This window comes from Colossoma macropomum, unplaced genomic scaffold (assembly GCF_904425465.1).
Source record: "Colossoma macropomum unplaced genomic scaffold, Colossoma_macropomum, whole genome shotgun sequence".
Taxonomy (NCBI): Eukaryota; Metazoa; Chordata; class Actinopteri; order Characiformes; family Serrasalmidae; genus Colossoma; species Colossoma macropomum.
The window spans coordinates 8,473,928-8,501,120 of record NW_023494796.1 but is presented as its reverse complement, the minus strand read 5'-3'; the positions used below and the strand labels follow the sequence as shown (position 1 = coordinate 8,501,120).

Here is a 27,193-nt window from a genome sequence, read left to right as displayed (position 1 = left end):
CTGAAGACAGTCTCTCTGAAGCTGATGCATCACAGAGGTGTAATTTGTCTTTAATTGATCTCTTTCATTTGTTACATCCAAAAATCTGGTCAGTCAGGTTGTTGAACTTGATCCACAGCACTGTGACGGCAGTCAGCAGGAGAACACACAGCAACCCCAGACACACTGCCAGTCTGTACAATCCTCAAAAATTAACATGAAGTAGAAACAATGTACACACTTCATGTCTTGTGAATTTGTACTTATAAATATGAATTAAATCTCTAAATCTCTGTATTCATAAGCATTAACAAAGATATATATATACACACACACACACACACACACACACACACACACAATCTAAGCCACTTATCCTTCTGGGTTGTGGGGTGCTGGAGCCTATCCCTGTGCGCATTGGAACAACTTGAAATAAAACAATGTTAATGTCTGTAAAAATAATTCAAAGATACTAATTAACAGTATGCTAAAAGGTGCTGTAAAAGCTAAGTGTGGCGCTAGAGGAGTTCTAAAATCATTCAGCACCCCTGTTAGCACTGTTCACTGGCTTTTTCATATAAGTTATAATAATGTAATTAGGCTACAAGTTCATAAATCTTTTTACAGCATTTAGCAGACGAACTTATCCAGAGCAACTTCATCTTCCACAAGATCTGCATACACAGCAGTAATGTGTGTATCTACACAGGCCTTCACTGAGAGCACAGTAGACTGCTGATACAGGATCAGTCCTGGTTTAGTCTGCTCTAACTAACACTAACTGAGAGTAGATTCTCTCGCCAGATTGTTGAGGTGGATTATTTCTGGTTAGCTGTTTAAATATGGATCAAACACAAAACAGCTTTACAGAAAAATCCAGAACCAAGCCCCCATAAACAAGCCAAAAGTGACAGTGGCAAGAAAAATCTCCCTAAGAGGAAGAAGAAGAAACCTTGAGAGGAACCAAGACTCAAAAGGGGAACCCACCCTCCTCTGGTCAGCACCGGATAGGAAAACAATAACAAAAGATCAAAATGAACAGAGATTAAGGTTTGACCATCAGTATAAGATACAGAAAAGAGGAAAAGCAGGTGAAGCAATGCTGCTGATGAAATAGTTTGTGCAGCAGCTTTATCATCAGGAGGGTCAGTGGCGAGCAGGTGAGGTTTGCACAGTGTTGTACATGTCAAGTGAAGTCAGTCAGTAGTATTTTTCATCAGTTACAGCACTGCTTCAGTGCCCACAAGAGTGTTATATCACCATAGCCTGTGGTCATCTTTACAGCTGCAGGGACCACCACAACACCACAATGGTTCTGTAATAAACCCTCTTTTTTGTGTGGTCTCAGACACTGGATTACATTGCTAGTCACATGACTGGTCACTAGCAAAACCAGCATATGTGGTGTTTTGGATACTGGCATGCTGGTCAACCACTAAAGTACAGCGTGGTTCTCAGAAGCGGTCTGTGTTTGGTGTCACACCATATTGATCCACTAGAGGGCACCAGTGATCAGTTTAAGAGACGACCCAACACTGATTAGTTATATACACGTTGCTGTTTAATTTACCAGGCAGGCCAAACTAAAAGGCAAATGTTACTTATTGTTTGTCCCTGAACTGAATCCAGTATGATCAGTTCTCCAAACCCAACTCTAAAAGTCTGCATAAGAATATCCTGATAAGAGGATAAAGAGACCTGCAGAAATGTTGGCAGCTCAACAACAAAAATGAACCATCTACTAACAAACCATCTTATCCACAGTGGAGTAGAACCCCATAATGACTCTGTGAGGACATTAACAAAAGGGTGAAATATGATTAAAACTATAGGAAAACTTGCTTCTGCAGATGAACCATGTGACTCACACATTAAGGTCATCAGTTTCACATATGTGGTCAGCATCTCTATCTAACACAATCTCCTTAATGTAGACCAGGCTATTTACTAGTACAGCTGAGCACAGAAAGTCTGCAGTGACTTCCTGCCAGCAGCAGCATTAAGCTGACAGGCAGTGCATACAGAGTCACTTTTAGAGTTTTCACAGTCATTAAAGTTAACATCAGTCAGAGCAGAATGGAAATGATGGAGGATATTCATGCAAATTCAGTAATGACTGCAGACAACAGAAGAAATTCAGACAGCAGTGGACATTCATATGAAGACATTTATGCCGATAAGGATGACTTAGAAACGCTTCAGACCAGGAGCAACAAAAGGAACTCTGGTACAGTAACTGCAGAGAATATACACATTGAAAATGCTGAGAAAGTGAACAAAACGTCTCACTCACATACAGAAGATCCTCAGTACAGAGGTAAGTTTAAGTCTTTATTCGGTTTTTCACTTATCCATGTATTAATATGCTAAATAATGCATTAGGCATATGCCAGCACAAGTAAAGACACAAAAACAATGAAAAAGATGTGAAGTTACTAAATGAACAGCATCGCTTCATCAAAAACACTAAAACAAGTCAAATGGAATCATTAAAAGGGAATTCCACTAATTCCTCCTGTAACTGTTGAGATGTAAGAAAAGTCATGCAGAGTGGTTTGATGCGAAACGGTTCATTGTAGAGAAACATTTGACTCATTTCTTTACAGTGGTGCTGATAGGAACCTGGAGTCATGTCTACAACACAAATATAGCCACTTTATTTACAATCCAAAACCAACTGTTAACCTACACGTGTCTTCTGCCCTGCATGTACCTCTCCACCATGAATGTATTTTAAAATGATATTTTAGGCCAACAAGCTTATTTCAAAACTTAAAACAAGAGGTATCAGACAGCATAATCATAACCATTTAATGTAACAGGTTTTTTTTTTTTATTATTACATTTTTATTAAGACACTTGTTCACACATACAAATGCATTTGGAAACGCGGAGGGACCATATGAGTGGAAAATCTAGGAATGATTATACAACTTAAAGCACATTTATAAATTTTTTCTGTCTTTTGGTGTGAATCAAAAGTTAGCTTCTCAAGAGGAAGTAAAGATGTTATTTGAGAAAACCACAAATTGAGAGATGGGACCTGAGGAGAAGACCAGAGAAGTAAAATACATTCTTTACAATGTAAACCAGCAGAATAAAGATCTGTCTGGCATTTTAGTGAATTGTAACTCCTAATTGGCCACAGAGCAGATATAATTTAGGGCACACTGTAAACTGTATATGAAGAATTGCTTGTATAGCTGAATGCACCCCTTCCCAAAATGTTTTGATTTTATCGCAGGTCCAGAAGGAGTGAATAAAGGTGCCTTTATATAATGGACACTTAAAACATAGGTCAGATCGTTCTGGAAATATCCTATGTAAGCGCAATGATGTGAGATGAAATCTGTTAATGAGCTTAAAATTAAGTGTGTATATTAATTGAAGTGCATTTTGGGTTCAGATTTGAACAGATAGAGAGCCAAACATCCTGATCGACAGCCTCCTCAAGGCCTCTTTCCCAGATATCTTTAAGACTTACTAAAGAGAACACGCAGATAACATGGCATAAACCTTTGAAATCAAGCCTTTTAACTCGTGGTGCTTAGTCAGAAATAGTTCAATCTCTGTCATGTCCATTCGCAGCATTCCAATATCCATCTGAGCTTTAATGAAGTGTCTAATTTGGAGATATCTAAAAAAAGTCAGTCTTTAGTAACTTATACTTGTTTAACATCTTTGAAAAAGACATCATAACACCCTCTGAAAACAAACAAGAGATCTGTGAAATACCAAGTTTACTCCAATTTAAAAGTCCAATGTTAGATAACTGAGAAGGAAAGTCCAGATTGGATGCAATCGGAGAGAGCAAGGAAAGGCCTTTAGGTACCTTGAAAAAGTTTTTTACTTCTTTCCAGGCCAATAATGTATTGGATACGACAAAGGACCCAGAAATGTTTTGTAATTTCTCCACATTACGTATGAAAGGTAAAAACTGTATAGATAAAGGAGAGCAGGCCTTGGATTCCATATGGACCCAGCGTGAGTCAGACCTGTTAGCACACCAGCTGATTATGTGTTTCATCCGAGCTGACCAGTAGTAAAACTGTAGGTTTGGCATGTCCGCTCCCCCTTTGTCTTTGGGTTTCATTAAATTCAGTAATTTAATTCTGGGTTTTCCGTTGTTCCAAATAAACCTTGAGAAGTGCCCATTCAAATCTTCAAAAAATGAACTAGGTAAATAGCAAGGAAGACACTGAAATAAATAAAGTAAGCGGGGTAAAATATTCATTCTCAAGGCATTTATTCGACCAAAAAAAGAGATTGGGAGAGAGCGCCTGTTGGCTAAGTCAGTCCTCAATTTGTTTACATGAGGTAAAAGGTTCAATGACTAATGAGAAAAGAAGGGGAGAAAGGGGACATCCCTGCCTTGTCCCTTGTGCAACGCATATTACTTGCGATATTAATCCATTAGAAGAAACTGTGGCTTGCAGATCTGAGTATAAATGTTTAACCATTTTACTAAAATGTAAGCCAAAATTAAACTTTTCAAGTGTAGCGAACAGGAAGTTCCATTCATCGCGATCAAAAGCCTTTTCGGCATCTAATGAAACAATAACAGAAGGTTTTTTGTGTGTGTTAACGAAATCTACAATATTCAAAAGCCGACGTATATTGTCAGAACCATATCGGTTTTTCACAAATCCTGTTTGGTCGGGATTGATTAATTTTGGTAACACAGCTTCCAGTCTGCGAGCGAGAGCTTTAGCAACAATTTTGTGGTCTGTATTTAATAAACTTATCGGCCTATATGATGAACAGCTCTGAGGGTCTTTGCCTTTTTTTTAAAAGTAAACAAATCGAGGTTGAAGCTCTGGCCAAAAAGCCCTATAGAATTCAGGTGGAAAGCCATCTGAGCCAGGCGATTTGTGAGATGGCATAGACCGCAGTGCCTCATAAATTTCTTCTGGAGTAAAAGGGGCATTGAGGTTGTCCAATGTAACAGGTTTCTGTGATGTAGCTTTTAGAGACATTAAATTCTCCAGACATCTGGTTCCTATCACCATCACTGTGAACATTTCTGAGCACTACTTAATAGTCTCTCTTCACTCTCAGCACCCAGCCACCGTAAATCCTTTATATCAATATCACTCAGCGTTGCCAACAAACAGAACAAATACGGTTGCCCAGATTCTTATCTTTGAAAGTCAAATGTTTGTTACTGGAGCAGAACCACTGGCTACTTGGGCTGTTTTGTAGCTTGGGGTCCAATATCGAGGCCTTGAAGTTACATTTTCTATTAGTTTGTCTTTAGGAAACAAAGTCAGACCCTTACACTGGACCTTCTTTTCCAACAGTGTGGCAGATAAAGTTTTCTAGAGATGGACAGAAGACATTTTGACTTTCACTAGAACTTTTCCAACACCCAGTCCTGTGTGTAAATGCTGTGCATCACCCTGAGCATTTATGTCCATCTATACTGTCCAAATATAACACTGAACCAAAGACTGTGTGCTTTCATTTCCACTTTCATTGTACAGCTGTTTCTATGTGCTTATGGGATAAATACAATGACATCAAATGAATTTCTTCATCATGCTACATTAATGGAGAGTCACTAGGTTTTAGCCATTCTGTCAGTCAGAACAATACAAGTAGTCCTTGCTTTAGCTCTCATGCTCTGTGCACTAAACATGTTCTGTGGTGAGCAGAGCTGTTATCATGCTATTTAGGCTAATGCTAACCAGCTTCTCTTTCCTAGCAGCACTGTTTAACATTTATCAACTGTTAGATTAGGAGAAGCTGGATTGCGTAAGCTTAACTAGCACAATGACAGCTCTGCTCACAACAGAACATGTTTACTTCTGTCTTATGAAAGCACCAACACAAGTTTAGATGATAATAACTCAATGTGAGGGAGTGAAGTTGAGCAACTAGTGTTGAAGGGACAGAAAGAAATCTAAAACTTTGTCAATTAGTACTCCAATTTGTTAAGACTTAATTAAGCCTAGCTCTGGAGGCCTCTATATTTTTAGTGGTTTCCACTCTGTAGCACACTTAATTCAACTCCTCAGCCAATCTAGGAGCTCTTCATGCTGGGAGGAGGCAAAAACTCAAATGATGGCTTCTCTTTCTCCTGTAACACAAGCTCTCCACATTGCATCTAGTTGCCCCTTCCGCTGCTGTAGCTTTTGTTAAGAACTGACCAAAACGTGACCACAACAAAACACTTTTTATGCTTGCTGTGAATTACTGCCAGGAATAACAGTCATGCAGACAGAGAGGAAATGCGTTTCTCACACATTGTACAGTGCATGCTTATTGCTCAACACCCAGCACATTGACTGTACTGGCAGTGGAACGGTTGTATTAAAAAAAAAAACACTGTTAAAAAGCAGCACAAAGCAATAGCATGTATAGCAGCCGTATTAATGAGGTAAGTACGAATATAAGAATTTTACATAACATGCTGTTTTAACATGATGTGTAGGAGCAGGTTATTAAAGCACTCTGCTGTACCTGTCTGTGAGCACACAAGACATCTTGTTACTACTGCTTCAAATAAAATTGTCAGGGGTGCCATGCCATTTTTTCTAAAAAGTAGCAGCACCACCATATTAATAAATATGAGCAAATTACATATTTTTCCATTTTTACTTAATGGGTCCACAGGACTTGTTTCCAAAATGACTCTGGATTATCTACATGTTGTTAAGCGTACTTCAGACTCTGACTTTTGTGATGACATTGAAGGTTTCTTTCTGATGACTCTTCAATGCAGATCATATTTGTCTAAGGCCCATGGGCCGAGTCAGGCCTGTGGCACAATCCTATTTGGCCCACAAAATGATTTTAATTTTCTATTAATGTTAGCCCATTTTACCATGAGCTGCACTACAGTTCCCAGCATGCACTGCAATACGCTAGTCAAAGCAGTGCTGCAGAGCAGAACAGAGCACCACCACTCCTGTGTCAGCTCAGAATGGTTACCACTGTATTACACTACCTTTCCTTTTAACCGATCTAGCATGATGTTCTAACACATGCAGAATGTTTCTTGCTGTTGTCATGTTGAAATAATCATGGACGTTCCTGAAAAAGACAGCATCTAAAAGGCAGCATATGCTGCTCCAAAATGTGTAGATATCTTTCAGCATTAATGGTGCTTTTACAGATGTTGAAGTTGATGTACAGCAGTTGACCATGCCATAGGCACTAATACACCCCCATACTATGACAGACCCTGGCGTTTGAACTTTATACTGGTAACAATCTGGATGACCCAGAAAACACAGAATCCTTTATTTCCATAAACGATCTGAGGTTGATTTGTCAGACCACAATACACATTTTCACTGTGCACTGAGCATATAGTACAGGCTTAATCCTTGTGTTGTCTTAAGGTCAAAAATTACCCGCCACTATGTTTAACAGCAGAGAAAACCCCACAAATGACCTTTTTTCAACTTTCAGCATTGATTTTGTTGGTATTTTCATGAAAGCTGTACACCAACAGGGTACAAAGACTGTCTTAGGGTCATTTTTTGGCAGTTAAAAAATCATTTACATGCCACAAAGAACAAGAGGCCTGGGTCACAGTGGTCAAAAGTCACCTCAGTGCTAGGCAAAGGGAAGGCATCTGCTTAGGCTCACTTCATGTTTTGATTTTTAAATCTCATAACTCTCTATGTTGTTGTTTTGTTATATGGTGTCATTCAGAGATGGTTGGTTTCTCCTGAATCTTGATTCTTCTCAAGGTTTATTGTTTCAGGAAATTTTCCTGCCACTGTTGCCTTTGGTTTACTCACTAGGGGGCTTGGACCCAGATTTCTCTAAAGCTGCTTTATGATGACCTAAATTATAAAATTAACTATAAAAATTAATATCGATTTCATCTGATAACAGAAACAGGAAACAGTCTGTTAATGTAAGTCTGAAGTAATTCTGGACCATATATATTGGTCCACTTATCATAAAATGCTTATACAATATGAACTAGCACAGCTGACGCTTTCAAGCAGTGTAAAATAATAAACAACTAAAAATAATAAAAATGAAGAGGTGTCCGCATAGAAGAGACTTCATGAAGATTATGTGATCATTTTCAGACCAAAAAGATATACACTTTTTAACCTAATGAAAATAATGAACAATGAATTCATTCACTTAATTAAGAACATATTAATTTTCAGAAATGAACACCACAGGCTACAGATGCTACAGACTGACTGCAGTGTGTCTGGGGCTGCTGTGTGTTCTCCTGCTGACTGTCATCACAATGCTGTGGATAAAGCTCGCTGCACAGAGAGACCAGTTACAGACCAGTTACACCAACCTGACTACAGAGAGAGACCAGTTACAGACCAGTTACAACATGCTGACTACAGAGAGAGACCAGTTACAGACCAGTTACAAGACGCTGACTATAGAGAGAGACCAGTTACAGACCAGTTACAACACGCTGACTGTAGAGAGAGACGAGTTACAGACCAGTTACACCAACCTGACTATGGAGAGAGACCAGTTGCAGACAAGTTACACCAACCTGACTATGGAGAGAGACCAGATACAGACCAGTTACAACACCCTGACTGTAGAGAGAGACCAGTTACAGAGCAGTTACAAGACGCTGACTATAGAGAGAGACCAGTTACAGAGCAGTTACAAGACGCTGACTGTAGAGAGAGACCAGTTACAGAGCAGTTACAAGACGCTGACTGTAGAGAGAGACCAGTTACAGAGCAGTTACAAGACGCTGACTATAGAGAGAGACCAGTTACAGACCAGTTACAACACCCTGACTGTAGAGAGAGACCAGTTACAGACCAGTTACACCAACCTGACTACAGAGAGAGACCAGTTACAGACCAGTTACATCAATCTGACTATAGAGAGAGACCAGTTACAGACCAGTTACAATATGCTGACTATAGAGAGAGACCAGTTACAGACCAGTTACAACACGCTGACTGTAGAGAGAGACCAGTTACAGAGCAGTTACAACACCCTGACTGTAGAGAGAGACCAGTTACAGACCAGTTACACCAACCTGACTATAGAGAGAGACCAGTTACAGACCAGTTACATCAATCTGACTATAGAGAGAGACCAGTTACAGAGCAGTTACAACATGCTGACTACAGAGACCAGTTACAGAGCAGTTATAACATGCTGACTACAGAGAGAGACCAGTTACAGACCAGTTACAAGACGCTGACTATAGAGAGAGACCAGTTACAGACCAGTTACAACATGCTGACTGTAGAGAGAGACCAGTTACAGAGCAGTTACAACACCCTGACTGTAGAGAGAGACCAGTTACAGACCAGTTACAAGACGCTGACTATAGAGAGAGACCAGTTACAGACCAGTTACAACATGCTGACTGTAGAGAGAGACCAGTTACAGACCAGTTACAACACCCTGACTGTAGAGAGAGACCAGTTACAGACCAGTTACAAGACGCTGACTATAGAGAGAGACCAGTTACAGACCAGTTACAACACCCTGACTGTAGAGAGAGACCAGTTACAGACCAGTTACAAGACGCTGACTATAGAGAGAGACCAGTTACAGACCAGTTACAACATGCTGACTGTAGAGAGAGACCAGTTACAGACCAGTTACAACACCCTGACTGTAGAGAGAGACCAGTTACAGACCAGTTACAAGACGCTGACTATAGAGAGAGACCAGTTACAGACTAGTTACAACATGCTGACTGTAGAGAGAGACCAGTTACAGACCAGTTACAAGACGCTGACTATAGAGAGAGACCAGTTAAAGACCAGTTACACCAGTGTTACTAAACTGGGTGAATAAGAACCATCACTTATTCTTTTTTTAGAAAAACAAAATTGTGAACTTGTTTACAATCACTGGTCACTATACTATATATCTCTAAACTGCAAGTTCACAGAACTGAAATGCTACTTGCATTAAATGCAGTGTTTAAAGGAAAACAACTTGAAATATTTGGTTAGTCTCCAGTTTGTATAGCAAGTATGCTACCTGCAAGTCGCAGGAGAATATCACTGCAGTAATTAATGCGCATGACAAAAACAAAACTGACAGGTTTCCATTCTTTGGCTTTGTATGTCGCGAAGTCTTGCCTTTTTCTGTGCATATCTGAGCTGTGTTCATTGTTATTCTCGCTCCATTTTAATAAAATTTTTGTTTATTTATTTATAATAGCTTGTGTACTGAATCCTGGCTATAACTACAAATGTTTGAAGCCCCCAAACAAAGCTGCTCAGCGTGTGTTTTCTGCCTCTCATTCATTACTCAAATTACAGAACAGAGGTGTTTTGGTTCCAATATCTGTGACAGTATATCTGACTGTGTTTGTTTTCAATGCATAGTGAAAGAACTGCAGCAGAATTGGACGATTTTCCAGTCCAGTCTGTACTACATCTCTACTGAGCAAAAAACCTGGGATGAGGGACAACAATACTGCAGAGACAGAGGAGCAGACCTGGTGATCATAAACAGCAGAGAAGAACAGGTGAATAAGTAGCAAACATACAGTAATAGATCCTTTTCACATTTCCTGCTCACTGCTTCAGCTCTGAAGTAGTTATATTCCCAACAAATGTCACAGTCAGTGAGGCTGTATGAGGAGTGAGGCGTTTTCAATTAAAATGAAACAGTAATGTCTTCCAGTGATACTTCAACAAGACAATATACACATAATAAACAGAACAGAAGAGATCTTGTGTAGAAGACAGTGAGTGCCCCATAATGTTACTGATAACTGTTAGCTTTAGCTTTAGCACTTCTGAAAGCTGCACTCCTCCCTCATCAATGCCTCCTGCTCATCAGACATGAAAATCCATTCAACCCACAATATCTAAAAATCTCTTTGCTTTTTATGACCAAGACAGATTTATACTTCAATAATAAAGCATGTTTTTAAATGTACTCCTCTGTGTGCTTCAGCTAAATGTGCAGCTTTAAGGTGTTTTGTCACGGCTGCCCTCAGTGACAAAACTCCACACAAAAAGCCATAACTGTGGTTTAATCGATTTCAAACCAGCACGTGATCATTCACATCTGACCAGTATGACTCAATACGTAGGTTAAACAAGTCTAATCAGTTAATGTTACCATGTAGGACTTGACATTTATGTGTCTTCAGCATTCCATTTCATATAATTCTCCAAATCGTGCTGCAAAGATGAACCGCGATGTATTTTGATGGTCTGACACTTTTCAAATTACCTGAATTCATGCTGACTGTAATGTGTGCTCAAACAACAACAACAACAACAACAACAACAACAACAACAATAATAATAATAATAATAATATTAATACATTTTATTTATATACCACCATTTCAGCTCCAGCCCCATCAACATCTCTACATTTTACTGTAAATGATTTTGGCTCTAATGATCCTCAACTTTATGACAACTCAACAGACGTTTGTAGAACATCTCAGCAAGAGCAAAGACGCTGGGGTTTCTATTGGCCTGACTGACCGTGAGAAAGAAGGAGTTTGGAAATGGGTGGACGGCTCAGCACTGACCACTGCGTAAGAGATCACTGAATTATTATACATTCATGAGATTTTATTCATTACTCAATGTGTTCAATACACATAGACCTTCTCTATGTTGTTTTTTCCAGGTACTGGGACAGCGGAAATGACTTTTTAGACAGTGAGGACTGTGTTGTAAACGGATATTCTGGAGAAGAAAATTGGTACGACAGACCATGTAATGAACCTTATTACTGGATGTGTGAGATAAAGTTCCTCCAGTGACTTCATAGTCAGACAGTGTTCAGTATATGAATCAAAGGAAGCTTCTCTCCTGTGTAATAATATGTTCCTGTGTTGATATATTTGCCATTCATATGTTCTCAAAGTGCCTTTTAACCTTTTAAGTGTTAAGTGCAGTTAGATGTGCACATTATTTTCTCAGTTTATTGATGACATTTGACATTTTTTACGAAGGTTGTCTGTCCCGACACTGCACAGCTCAAAAATTGACTATAAATTATTTGGAGTAGTTGTTGTTGGCTGTTGGTGATTCAGTAGTTTATAGTAGTTTATACAACTCTGTTTCCAAAAAAAGTTAAAACACTGTACAAATTGTGAATAAAAGCCGAATGCAATTATGTGCAAATCATTTAAACCCCATATTTAACTGAAAAAACCCCACAAAGACCGCTTATCAAATGTTGAAACTGAGAAATGTTATTGTTTTTTAAAATACGTGCACATTTTGAACTTGACACCAGCAACACATTTCAAACAGGGTTGTACTCTTATATTTATAATGGTGTGTATTTGTCTGTTGAGGATGAAGGAGGTTTATGTGTTTATGATTTTTTATTGCTTCTCAAGAGTTTTAATTCAAACAGATGTTTTCATGTAAATTCTTGCAGTCATTTTGAAATAGTTGACCTGTCTTTAGTGTCATTCTTCAGACTTGTCTTCATTACTGCATGCTGTTGCTGTAAATTAACTGTATTTGTTTAATATGTTTAAAATACTTTGTAACCAAATTTTAAGCATTAATAAATAGTTAACAAGCCATCTAATAATCACTTCTGAAGACTTCTTAAGATGACGTTATTATAAAGTAATCATGTTACAGTCGTATGACATGTTTGGTGATTTTCTAAGTGAAATTAAGTTAACACACCCTCTACAGAGAACACACTTAAATATGTCAGTGTTCTGCTAATTTTAGAGCATATTTTTTTTAGTAATTTGTGTTTAAACATCAGAAAAATACAACATAAACTATTAAAGGTGCCATACGTTTTGCACAGGCCACATTTTATGCTTTATTAGTACTTATTTTACATCAGTAATCATTATCATTTAGATGTTTGAACAACATATGAAGACCCTGATTAGACTGTTATTCTGCTGCTGTTGTTCTAATAGGCAGTTAAATGTGAGGTAAGTAAAAATGTGTATATGGTGTTATAATGGTCGTCTCACTTCAAAAGCACTTTACTGAAATGTTGAGAAGAGGTCAGAGAGCTTGGACTGGTCTAAGAAACACAGAGAGAGTAGGGAAATGGGTGGACGACTCAGCAGTGACCAGGTAAGAGATCACTGAACTGAACTCTGTTGATGATGCAGTTGCTGAGTCAGATTCATAAAAGTCAGTAAAACCAGCTCTGTCACTCAAAATGTACAGCGGGGTCAATAAGAGCTGTTCATGGAGTCACTGTGGTGGTGATTAGTGCTGTCGTCTCTTTAACGCTGTATGTCCATCTCTGTCCTGGTCTGAGGGCACGGTGCCCCAGGAGAACTTTTAATGCCCCCAATATATGTTCATCATAAACTTTTAGAGTAGCAATAGATGTTATAATAATAATAATAATAATAATAATTATTATTATTATTATTATTATTAGTAGTAGTAGTAGTAGTAGTGTGTGTGAAGTATTTTTACAATTAGAAATTAAATTAAATGAACTTCTACTGAACTGAAATTCTAATACCCATGTTGCCATTTTAGCTTTTATTTCCCAATTTTTATCTCAAAAATTCACTTTACACATGTAAATATTAAACTTCAACTAGTAAATATTTAAAGCTCACCAAAAACCTGGTGTCCTTCCTTCTTTCTACCTTTCCATCCTCTGTGGCTTTTATCTTTCTGTCTAAAGCAAAAAGTCAAAGAATGTCAGAGAAAGAAGAAAAATAAAATGATCTTGTGCTACAAATGATCTTAAAATTGATAAATATTCCTTTGATTTACACTATTGTGTCTCAATTTAAGAAACATTTAGTATGTAGTCCTAGCATGAGTGTGATCTGATGTCATCATCATCATCATCATCATCATAATAATAATAATAATAATAATAATAATCTAAAATGAGCCAAAACTGACATATGGATCTAATTTTAAACATTTTCTAGGTACAATATTTCTTGAGATGAGAATGTCTGAAGAGGCTTCAATCACAACTCTGGAGAAACTTTACTTTTAAATCAACACTGTAGAACCAAAAATAAGATCTATTAATTTCAGGATTTAGATGAATCAGCCAGCCTGAAAAGTTTTTTAGCTCTTCACTCTTAAAAAAAGATCTTCAAGGGTTCTTTAGTAAAGATAAAAGGTACTATATACAACCACGAACACACAAAGAACCATCTGCATGCTGAAAGGGTTCTTTGCATGGTGAAACGGTTCTTCAGACTGATGGAGAACATGTTGTAGACAGTTCTATATGGAACCTTTTTAAAAAGGGTTCTATGTAGTTCCATAAAGAGTTCTGCTATTGTTATAAGACTGTTATTACACTGTAACAATTTACAAGATTTTCTGGCTTCTCAAGATTTCATTTGTTGCAGTGTCAGACTTATGCAGACTGAAGATTCTCCACAGGGGGCGCTGTGACAACCAAACAGGGCTCTTTATGCTCTGTACAGTGTGAGGGACTGAAGAGAGTCTTAGGCCTCAGCAGCCTGAGGTTAATATGAGCACTGAGCTGTGTGTTCAGTACAGCAGTACAGCTCACTTATACTAAGTAGAGATTATGAGTGATTTATCACTAATTTATCACCACATATGTTGTTCAAACATCTAAATGATTAATGATTACTGATATAAAATAAGTACTAATAAAACACAAGAAGTGGTCTGTGAAAAAATTATGGCACCTTTAATAGTTTATGTTGTATTTTTCTAACAGATTTAAACACAAATAACTAGAAATTGTGCAGAACAGTGACATATTTAAGTGTGTTCTCTGTAGAGGGTGTGTTAACTTAATTTCACTTTCAGAAATTTCAGAAAATCCCCAGACATGTCATCTGACCATGTGTTGAAACATTTGCATATAACTGTAACATGATTACTTTATAATAACATCATCTTAAGAAGTCTTCAGAAGTCATTATTCGATGGCATTTAACTATTTATTAATGATTAAAATCTGGTTACAAAGTATTTTAAACATATAAAACAAATACAGTTACTGTACAGCAACAGCATGCAGTAATGAAGACAAGTGAGGACAAGTGAGCAAGAATTTACATGAAAATATCTATTTGAATGAAAACCTTTGAGAAGCAACAAGGAATCATAAACACATAGACCTCCTTCATCATCAACAACAGACAAATACACACTATTATAACTATAATAGTACAAAATTCAAATTCAAAATGGGCGTATATTAAAAAAACAGTTTTCTCAGTTTCAACATTTGATTTGTGGTCTTTGTTTTTCAATTAAATATGGGGTTTAAATGATTTGCACATAATTGCATTCGGTTTTTATTTACATTTTGCACAGCGTCCCAACTTTGTATAAACTACTATAAACTACTGAATCCCTAACAGGCAACAACAACTACTCCAAATATATTATAGTCAATTTTCAAGCTGTGCAGTTTTGAAACAGCCTACCTTGGTATAAAATGTCAAATCAAGAAGCTGAGAGCAAATTATGCACATCTAACTGCATTAAATAATAGGTTAAAATAACAACCAAATTAACCTCATAGATTACAGTAACATGTATATAAGGCACTTGAGAACACATGAATGGCAAACATCAACACAGGTACATATTATTACACAGGAGAGAAGCTTCCTTTGATTCATATACTGAACACTGTCTGACTATGAAGTCACTGGAGGAACTTTATCTCACAGATCCAATAATAAGGTTCATTACATGGTCTGTCGTACCAATTTTCCCATCCAGAATATCTGTCTACAACACAGTCGTCATCCTCTGAAAATTTGTTTCCGCTGCTCCAGTACCTGAAACAACACAGAGAAGGTCTGTATGTATTCAACACATTGATTCATGGAATAAAATCTCATGAATGTATAATAATTCAGTGATCTCTTACGCAGTGGTCAGTGCTGAGCCGTCCACCCATTTCCAATCTCCTTCTTTCCCACGGTCAGTCAGGCCAATAAAAACCCCAGCATTCTCTCTTTTGCTCATATTTTCTACAAACTCCTGTTGAGGTGTCAGAAAGTTGAGAATCATTAGAGCTAATATTTTACAGCTAATGTGTAGCCAGGATTATTGATTATTCGTTGATACGTCCATCGGTGCAGTTTAATCAAGACAAATGGCAAATTCAAGTTTTCAGGCAAATAAAAACCACCACACATGGGACTTATTCTTATACTGTTGAAGTATCACTGGAAGCCATTACTGTTTAATTTTAATTGAAAATGCCTCCCTCCTCATACAGCCTCACTGACTGTGACATTTGTTGGGAACATAATTACTTCAGAGCTGAAGCAGCGAGCTGGAAATGTGAAAAGGATCTATTACTGTATATTTGCTACTTATTCACCTGTTCTTCTCTGCTGTTTATGATCACCAGGTCTGCTCCTCGGTCTCTGCAGTATCGTCGTCCCTCATCCCAGGTTTTTTTCTCAGTAGAGATGTAATAAATACTGGACTGGAAAATCTTCCAATTCTGCTGCAGTTCTTTTACTATGCATTGAAAACATAAACACAGTCAGATATATTTTCACAGATGCTGGAACCAAAAGACCTCTGTTCTGTAATTTGAGTAATGAATAAAAGGTGTAGGCAGAAAACACACACTGAGCAGCTTTGTTTGAGGGCTTCAAACATTTGTAGTCATAGCCAGGATTCAGTACATAAGCAATTATAATAACTAAATAAATAAATAAATAAATAATTAACTTTTTTAGTAAATGAAGTGAGGGACAAACACAAGAAAACCAAGAATAACCATGAACACAGCTCAGACATGCACAACAAAAAAGGCAAAACTTGAATGGAGAATGGAGTATACAGCAACGGGCAAACACACTACTCATAGATGAAACAGATAGCATTGATTATCTCATAACAATGGCTCATATCAAGGTCTGGGATATTAGACAGTGAGTGGACAGTCTGTTCTCCTTCACATAGTTAATGTGTTGGAAGCAGGGGAAATGGGCAGGTGCGAAGACCTGGGTGACCCTGACAAGGCCAAATTGTTATGGCCAGATGACTGGGTTGGATCACTTTGAGCAAGAACTCAGGCCTACATGTTTTCAAAAATCAGTATCATTGCTGAGCTGAGAGAGAACTTTGACTCAAAAATATCCAGCCAAGAGTGGTTCTGTTGTGAGAAACTAACTGTTGAAAGGCTAGAAGATGGCTGACACAATCTCTAACTGTACACCATTAAGGTGAACTTACAATGTAGAGGTTCCCAGTGTAGTGACCAGTGAGTGTAAATGTGAAACATAGTTTCATTAAAGTTCATTCTTTTGTTTCTAAAAAAGAATAAATGATAGTTCAGGTTCACTTACCCAGTTTAGAAAGTTTCATCTGTAGTCCATCAGTCAGGCTATTGTATCTGGTCTGTAACTGGTCTCTTTCTATAGTTAGGTTGGTGTAATTGGTCTGTAACTGGTCTCTCTCTATAGTCAGGTTGGTGTAACTGCTCTGTAACTGGTCTCTCTCTGTAGTCAGGTCAATGTAACTGCTCTGTAACTGATCTCTGTCTATAGTCAGGTTGGTGTAACTGGTCAGTAACTGGTCTCTCTCCATAGTCAGTGTGCTGTAACTGGTCTGTAACTGGTCTTTCTCAATAGTCAGGGTGTTGTAACTGCTCTGTAATTGGTCTCTCTCTGTAGTCAGGTTGGCGTAGCTTCCCTGTAACTGAGTTCTCTCTATAGTCAGGTTGGTGTAACTGGTCAGTAACTGGTCTCTCTCTTTAGTTAGGTTGGTGTAACTGCTCTGTAACTGGTCTCTCTCTATAGTCAGGATGTTGCAACTGCTCTGTAACTGGTCTCTCTCTATAGTCACGTTGGTGTAACTGGTCTGTAACTGGTTTCTCTCTATAGTCAGGTTGGTGTAACTGGTCTGTAACTGGTCTCTCTCTGTAGTCAGGTTGGTGTAACTAGTCAGTAACTGGTCTCTCTCCATACTCAGTGTGCTGTAACTGGTCTGTAACTGGTCTCCCTCAATAGTCAGTGTGTTGTAACTGCTCTGTAATTGGTCTCTCTCTGTAGTCAGGTTGGTGTAACTTCTCTGTAACTGATCTCTCTCTATAGTCAGGTTGGTATAACTGGCCAGTAGCTCATCTCTCTCTCTTGCCAGGTTGGTGTAACTGCTGTGTATTTGGTCTCTCTCTATAGTCAGGTTGGTGTAACTGGTCTGTATCTGGTCTCTCTCTATAGTCAGGTTGGTGTAACTGGTCTCTAACTGGTCTCTCTCTCTTGCCAGGTTGGTGTAACTGCTCTGTATCTGGTCTCTCTCTATAGTCAGGTTGGTGTAACTGGTCTGTAACTGGTCTCTCTCTGCAGTGAACACGAACCACATCACTGTAACAGCAGTCAGCAGGATAACACACAGCAGCCCCAGACACACTGCAGTCAGTCTGTAGCATCTGTAGCCTTTGGTGTTTCCTGTTTCTGTAATCAGATAAAATCAATATTGGTTTGTATAGTGTATTTAACAATATAGGCCATCACAAAGCAGCTGCACAGAAATCTGGGTCCAAGCCCCTAGTGACCAAAAGCCACAGTGGCAAGGAAAACTTAAAAATACACAGGAAAATGAAAAAAGATCCATGTACGTACACACACACACACACGCACACACACACACACACACACACACACACACACACACACACACACACACACACACAAAGATATAACCTAATTTTGTACTGAAGATTTGCTGTATATGAATAGTATAATTTTTCCACTTGTAATGAACGGCTTCATTTTGAATGTCCATTTTCTTTCCTGAATTGAATACACTGAAGTTCTTTTGGTTGTTTCTGGTCTTTTTGTCACCTTCATTCATGTAAATGTCTTCATATGTATTCTCACTGTCATCTGTATCTGATCTGTTGTCTATGCTGGTTTGTGCATCTCCATTCTGATTTGTTAGATGTGTAAGTAATGTACAGCCCTGTGTCCAATAAAAATTGGGACGCTGTGCAAAATGTAAATAAAAACAGAATGCAATGATGTACAAATCATTTAAACCGGATATTTAACTGAAAATACTACAAAGACATATCAAATGTTGAAACTGAGAAATGTTATCATTTTTTTTTACAATATATGTCAATTTTGAATTTGATGCCAACAAAACATTTCAGGAAAGTTGAGATGGGGCAAAAAAGACTTGTTTTTTGGCAACAAATGTTGTGTAATGCTAAAAAAAAAAAAAACACCTGGTGGAACATACATATATCATCTAAACCTCTTATCCTTCTGGGTCGCGGTGGGGTGCTGGAGCCTATCCCAGCTGTCATTGGGCGGAAGGCAGGATACACCCTGGACAGGTCGCCAGTCCATCGCAGGGCAGACAGACAGACATACACAATCACACACACACATACCTAGGGGCAATTCAGCATGTCCAATCAGCCTGACTGCACGTTTTTGGACTGTGGGAGGAAACCGGAGTACCCGGAGGAAACCCACGCAGACACAGGGAGAACAGGCAAACTCCACACAGAAATGACCCTGATCACCCGGCCAGGAATCGAGCCCAGGCCATTCTTGCTGTGAGGCGACAGCGCTACCCACTGCGCCACCGTGCCGCCCCTGGTGGAACATCTCACAACTAATTTGATTAACTGGCGACAGATCAGTAACAGGAGTATAAAAAGAGCATCTCAGAGAGGCTGAATCTTTCAGAAGTAAAGATGGGGAGGAGTTCAACACTCTGTGAAAGACTGCACAGGCAAATAGTGCAACACCTAAAGAATGTTTTTCAAAGTAAAATAACAAAGAACGTGGGTATTTAATCATCTATGTGAAAAATATCATTAAAAGAATCCAGAGAAATCGCTGTGTGCAAGAGACAAGGCCGAAAACCAATATAGGCTCAGAGTGTTCTTTAAAGAAGTAATGCAACACAGTGATAAACACGACCCTGTCCCAACTTTTTTGAAATGTCTTCAGACGTCAAATTCAATATCGTCTCAAAAACAATAATTTTTCAACATTTGATATGTTGAAATAGTTATATAGTTTGATACTGGTTGAGCTATTCTTAGGTTACAGAAATGTGTACTAAAACTTAGGGGCTGCCCATTTAAGGGGTTAACAGTTGCTTTTCCATTGTTAGTTTTTTTAGTTTGTCAGTACAGTCAGTGTGCTGGGTGTTGAGCAATGAGAGTATGCACTGTTCATGTACGACAAACTACACATTTCCTCTTTCTTGATGTGAATTTCTGTCATTACTGCCAGTAATTCACATCAAGTATGCAAAAATGTGGTTTTCGTGGGCAAAGTTCAGAGAATACACAGTCAGTTCATAAAAAAAGCTAGAGCTGCATAAAGAGGCCCTCCAGAGGCCCTCCAGTCCAAGCACCACTGTTGTAGATACAGTCCCATCTCACTGATACTGATCTCCCACAGCATCTCAGCCTGCTGGAAATGTATGTTAGCCTAGACTTTCTTACATCTTAACAAAAAAGAGGAGTAATAGACAACTTTTTAGATTAATGTTGTATTTTTTTCTTATTTGTTTAAACCTGTTTCCTCTCTAGTATTAGTCACTACCAATTTCAGTTATCTAGGTATTTAGACACTAGTGCCAAAACAAGTATCTGTCATATATGCTGGGTTTTAAGAAGATTTTTTTCTTAAGAATGTTTTTTGAATGAGGCTCAATGTTTTATTAGCGGATATTTTCAAATCCCAGTCCAAAATCGATGTGAATGTCTGCCAAAACATGGTTTGTTAGCAAGGACAGATCATTGAAAGGCAGTGTTACACGTCCAGCCAACAGCTTTTTGCATCAGCTAGAAACACCTGGCTCTCATTTATTTACAGTAATATTCCAGCCAACATCCCTACATTTTGTTCGGTGCATTTTTTGACAACAGAGCCCAATAAAATGCTCACTTTGCCAGCAAATTGCTCTAGAGATAGTAGATACAATCTATATAAAGCCCCACTCTGAAGATTATAAGAAAACAAGAATTGTGTATTTTATATTGTATAAAATGATGAATCATGCTTCATATAACAAGAGACATAAAACAACAAGGTAAAAAGGTCCATTTTGATTTCAGGTTAACAGTCACCAGAGATAATGTTCCAGCAATAAATTGATTTGCTTGGAAGTGCATTTTTCGAACTAGGGTCTAAAATAGAGCATGTTAATCACAAAAAATGTTTTTTAATGTTTCACTGGATTGGTAAATTATAACTGTTTTGCTACCAACAGTTTTTTTGTTTTGTACTGTGATGAAATAGACCTATTTTATATTAACTCAAGAGAACCATAGTGTTTATATTACCTTAAGAGAACTTTAGTGTAAATATATATATGAGCTGTAATTGAACAGCATGTTTACAGCTTTTAGTGCACACAGCATGAGTGCCAAAACAAGAACTACTTGGATTGCTCTGACTGACAATGGCTAACACCAAGTGTCTCTCCATTAATACAACCTGATAAAGAAATGCATTTGATGTCATTTTATCACACTGATCCCACAAGCAAACAGCTGTTCAATGAAAGTGGCAATGAAAGCACAGCAGACTTTGGTTCAGCATTTAGACAGGCCTGGGTGTTGGGAAAGTTCTAGTGAAAGTCAAAATGTCTTCTGTCCATCTCAAGAAACTTTATATGCCACACTGTTGGAAACAAAGATCCAGTGTTTGATTTTGTTCCCTAAAGACAAACTAATATAAATGTAGCTTCAAGGCTGTAATTTTGGACCCTAAGCTACAAATTTGTTTTTAGCTAAAAACAGTCCAAGTAGTCAGTGGTTCTGCTCCAGTAACAAGAATCTGACTTTCAAAGATAAGAATCTGGTCATGCTGAGTGATATTAATATAAAGGATTTGAGGTGACTGGGTGCCGAGAGTGAAGAGAGATAATTAATTAGTGAGATAGAAAGGGAGGACAGGCCTAAAATCTCCAATAGTCTATCCATGACCTCTGAACAAAACTGCTGGGTATGGGGGACAAATCCAGAAAGCATGATGGTAATTGTCTGTTGAACTAGGCAGTGCAGGCGCATCACTGTGGCTAAATCCCATACAGTGTAGTAGAGGCTAATTCTGTAGGTTCTGTGAGGGGTTTATATTGTATTTTTGACAAACCAACAGAAGGAACAAAATAACTCAGCTTTTCAGTTCTAATAACTCAAATTCTTGGCTGGGACTTTCAGTCTTTTAGGTTTTCCTCCTCTGTGTCTCTGCTGGTCTCTTTCTCTCTCTGGGCTCTCCTCTCTACTGAGAAGAGAGCCAGATATAAATAGGCTGGTAGAGATGACACACAGGTGAAGCATATCAGCTAGTTTAGCCCGTTGGTTCACCGTGACTGGCTCCATCCTGCATGTACCCAGAAGGATAAGCGGTTTAGATGATGTATGTATGTATGTATATTTGTGATAATATTTTCTGAGGTTTAAGTGTAGTTTTAGGTAGAGGGAGAGAGTTTGATTACAGCATTTTCTGCTATTAACTGTTTTCTTTAGAACATCTTTTAGTTGTATACACTGAAAGTGACAGTTTTCTGAAAACTGTGCCAGGCTAGTTATTCCTCTCTGCCTCCAACTGAGAATATAAAGGGTTTGTGATTTATTAAAAACATGGGATTGTTCCATAAAGGAGTTTGATCAGAGGGAGAGTAGCTGTAGTTCCAAGCATTCAATGCAGTATTTATGATGTTATATTGATAAAATTTGAGTTTTTTTCATTGTTTTGTCCATGAATGGAATCCTGTTAATGTCCAATTTTTGAATTAAATAGGTATCAATGTCTAACAGTGGTTGTCCTCCAAGATGTTTAGGCTTTTGGACGGGGAGGTATCAGGGGTCATAGACAACAAGCATCTTAATTTATGAAGGGTATTCATTTTATCTGTTAATATTCAGCCAGTTAGAGATAATGGTAGTTTATTACTGGTCTGGGCATCAGCATCTTAGAAGGCCCCATAACTCTAATAATAACAATAACAATAAATATAGCAAATAAGTTAATCAGTACCTGAAAAGCGAAATTATAAAATAGTTCACATTTGTGTTTTTGTGCATCAGCAATACACATTAACATTGTTTTGTTGTTAAACTGGCCTTATTAAATTCTCAGAACAAAAAAGTAGCAGTTTGTTAGGTCCACACCCTGACACCACACATTTTAGAGCCACAGAACACCAATAAGCAGAAGTAGTAAAGGAGGAAGTTCAAAAGAACAGAAAGACTTTAGGAGGTGCATTTCAGCAGGTCACTTCAAGTGTCCTGAGTTAAAATAAGGAAACTGTATGTAATTCAAAAAGCTGAATGTTCAAAATATCATCACTTTAGAGCAGGCATGTCAAACTGGGGACCTTGTGGGCCAAAGTATTTTTTTTTTTTTAAATCTACATGTATTTTTTGCACTGACTATTTGTGATTGAGCGAACTGACTTGTGTGTTTCAGGGTCTCAGAATCATATTTGCTTTCTTCTTTCTAATTGGTCCAGAGAGAAAACTGCTCTATGCTGGATCGCCTCTGTGTAATACAGTACAATGCAAGTTACACCTGCTAGTTACAATGTCATGAGATGTAGGTTGAGACACAAATCACATTTCAGATCACTCAAAGATACGAGAAACCTTCAAAGAAAAAAGAGAATTTGTGATTTAAGCTGCTTAATTCTACATTTTAGTGTGGGCTTAATGCATTATTTAACATAGTAATACATGGAGAAGTGAAAATCTTCAATAAAGACTTAAACTTACCTTTGTGCTGAGGATCTGCTGTAAGTGAGTGAGAGGTTTTGTCATCTTTCTCAGCATTTTTAATGTGTATATTCTCTGCAGTTGCTGTACCGGAGTTCCTTTTGTTCCTCCTGGTCTTATATATTTCTATGTTGTCCTCATTGACATAAATGTCTTCATATAAATGTCCACCTCTATCTGAATTTCTTCTGTTGTCTGCAGTAACTCCTGAATTTGCATATATATTCTCCCTCATATCCATTCTGCTCTGACTGATGTTAACTTTAATAACTCTGTTAACTCTAAAAGTGACTCTGCGTGTGCTGTATGTCAGCTCAATGCTACTGTAGAGCATCTGTGCTCAACTGTACTAGTAAATAGCCTGATGTAAATGAAGGAGATTGTGTTAGATTGTGATGCTGGCTACATATGTGAAACTGTGACGGCCTTTAAGATGAGTGAACCACATGCAGGGGCGTTGGACTGTGGGTAGTGATAAACATCAGATCTTCACATTAATGTGAAGGTCTCTCTCTATAATCAGGTTGGTGCAACTGGTCTCTGTCTATAGTCAGGTTAGTGTAACTGGTCTGTAACTGGTCTCTCTCTATAGTCAAATTGATGTAACTGGTCTGTAACTGGTCTCTATAGTCAGATTGATGTAACTGGTCTGTATCTGATCTCTGTCTATAGTCAGGTTGGTGTAACTGGTCTGTAACTGATCTCTGTCTATAGTCAGGTTGGTGTAACTGGTCTGTAACTGATCTCTGTCTATAGTCAGGTTGGTGTAATTGATCTGTAACTGATCTCTCTCTATAGTCTGATGATTTATGTTGGTGTGTATGTTATAACATATAAGGCACACATTAAACAAGTTTATCAGGGGGAGCAGAATTTTCTATTTGCTATTTTAACACCAGTCCTGCCAAAATTATTCTCCCCCAAACAAAATCCCTCCTGTTGAACCTACAGTAAAATGTACTTCAGGGCACAATGTACAAGATATGCCACCAACTTAAATTTTAAGTGAGTCAGACATTGCAGTCCTGAGATCATGGGGGGCAGTGAAATTTCAGCAGGTGTCAAAACATTGACAACATTCTACTCCCCCTGATAAAATTCTCCCTTCTGAACAAAGAGACGTGCACTTTACATGGTATGACCTACACAGCAAGACAAGTCATCACAACAAGTTTTATATGAATCAGACCTGGAATCTCAGAGATAAGGGGTGAGTATAATTTTGGCAGGCATGCACATTGGATTAAGTTCAGGGACAAACAATAACATTTGCTTTTTCTTTTGGTTTTCTTAGTAACTTATGTGAACAAATGATTAGTGATGGATCAGCTGTTAAGCTGGTCACTGGTGCCCTCTAGTGGGTCATTATGGTGTGACACCAAACATAGACTGTTTAAATGCTCATTGAAGGTTCCTGAGACCATATGTGTTGTACTCTGGTCCTGGTGGGCCGCAGCACTGCAGAATATAACATTCTCCTTCATTAAATACCTGATTTAACATGTCAGTGAATTAGCAAGACCTTTTAAGTTGACTTCAGCCTTAGAAGAGGAAACATCTTCAGAGCCATGGTCCAAGACTGACACATCTGACTCAGAGGAGATATAAGGTTTTGAGCCACTATGTACTCATGTACATACCCATGTATTGTGTTATTAGGGGTCCAAGCACACCTACAGCATACAATCCTATTGTGATTGTGAGGATTTTTCTTATTATACTTCTTTTTTTCTGCCAAAAAATTGTGCAGACCAAACTGTAGGCCGTACAGCCATGAAACCTGGTCAATAGGTAGTAATCCCTCCTGCTATCTGGTGTCAAAAGAATCCTAAATCCTAATCCTTGAATTTTAATAGCTATCGGAAATGTTCCAATTTCTGACACTGTTTCACTCACGCTACGCAAAAAAGGGGTGGAGCTCATATTACAAAATTCCCGCATATACAGCTCTAACTCAGAAACAATTTGATCGATTGTTAGAAAACTTCACAGGCATATATCTCAGGGGAGTCATAGACAATCTTCTAATTTTGGTACAACCACATAACTAGGTAAAACGCAAAAAAGTGTTATTCAACCAAAGGTTCTCTGAGTGACATGAAAGTCTGCAGGCTGTCCTGGCTCAGGATCTATGAGGCTGATGTCATATTCAGAAAAACATGGCCACCATTGAGCAGTCAGATTTCAGCAGGTATTTCACAGCCTTAGAATTGGCCAATCACCATAAAATTTGACACGTATCTTCAGATATGGACTCCCTAATAGCTGACGGCCACACCAGGAGCATCATGAAAGGTGCGCACCCTCCCGAGAAGGGACTATACATGTGGTGTGTCTTCGTGTCATTCTGTTCTGGGGTGTGGGTTTTGGGGGGGTGGTCACCATCAGGGTGAAGTGTACGATTAATGGTGACCTTATTTTAGTGAATCCCATAAAAAAAGGTTTATGGACATGTATTTATATATATTGGGAATACATTTCAAAAACATTACAGTCCATGCTGAAATACATTTCCAACACTAAAATATATTTCATAATATATTATTAGATTAACCAAATGTATTTTAAAATGCATTTATTTTTAAATGTATGGGAAAATATTGCACATATAAATGTACCATACAAAAACAAATGTATGTAAACATGTGTGTCAAATACATTTGAAAATATATGAAAATAGCCAAAATACTGTCTAATACACTTCACTGTTTGGAACCAACTGAAATGAATTTGTATTCCAGCATCTTAATTTTAAATGTTAGCAATTACATTTTTAATATGGAAAATATTGGTATATGGTTTTGTAGGTATTGATACACTGTGAAAATGCAGTTATGATTTGATATCTTATTTATTTGAAATATGTTTTGTGTGTCTTACTGCACATGTACATGGTTAATGCAAATTACAATACATACATACATACGTACATCATCTAAACCGCTTATCCTTCTGGGTCACGGTGGGGTGCTGGAGCCTATCCCAGCTGTCATTGGGTGGAAGGCAGGATACACCCTGGACAGGTCGCCAGTCCATCGTAGGGCAGACAGACAGACAGACATATATATAATCCCACACACACATTCACACCTAGGGGCAGTTCAGCATGTCAAGTTGGCCTGACTGCATCTCTTTGGACCGTGGGAGGAAACCGGAGTACCCGGAGGAAACCCACACAGACACGGGGAGAACATGCAAACTCCACACAGAAAGGATCCTGGTCACCCGGCCGGGAATGGAACCCAGGCCATTCTTGCTGTGAGACGACAGCGCTACCCACTGCGCCACCGTGCCGCCCCAAATTACAAGACACAGAAATCAGTATTGTTCATTCAGTTCATGTATATTTATTTATATCTGTAACCTTCATTAAAACTGCATACAATAAAAAAAAAATATATAGTAACAAATAAAGGCTTTTTAACAATATATTTAACAAATACATTTTTGGCCATTTTCATACATTGCAAAAATACATCTGATAAACACATTTGGAATATATATTATTCTATATGGGATTAAACTCATATTGACCACAAAATGATGCACAGATCCAAACAGGGTTTGTGTGAATTTGTTTGAAGGTTGTTTTGGTTTA

At 38.1% G+C, this 27,193-nt stretch overlaps 1 protein-coding gene across 1 annotated transcript; it reads left to right on the top strand.

The window, feature by feature from the left end:
• Positions 1 to 2,204: 2,204 nt before the first annotated feature.
• On the top strand, positions 2,205 to 11,689 carry LOC118816481 (C-type lectin domain family 4 member M-like). Its single transcript, XM_036582884.1, has 4 exons — positions 2,205 to 2,296; positions 8,115 to 8,725; positions 11,346 to 11,458; positions 11,554 to 11,689. Exons 2-4 carry the CDS (start codon positions 8,117 to 8,119, stop codon positions 11,687 to 11,689), a joined length of 858 nt encoding a protein of 285 aa, XP_036438777.1. The 5' UTR covers positions 2,205 to 2,296; positions 8,115 to 8,116.
• The last annotated feature ends 15,504 nt before the right edge of the window (positions 11,690 to 27,193 follow it).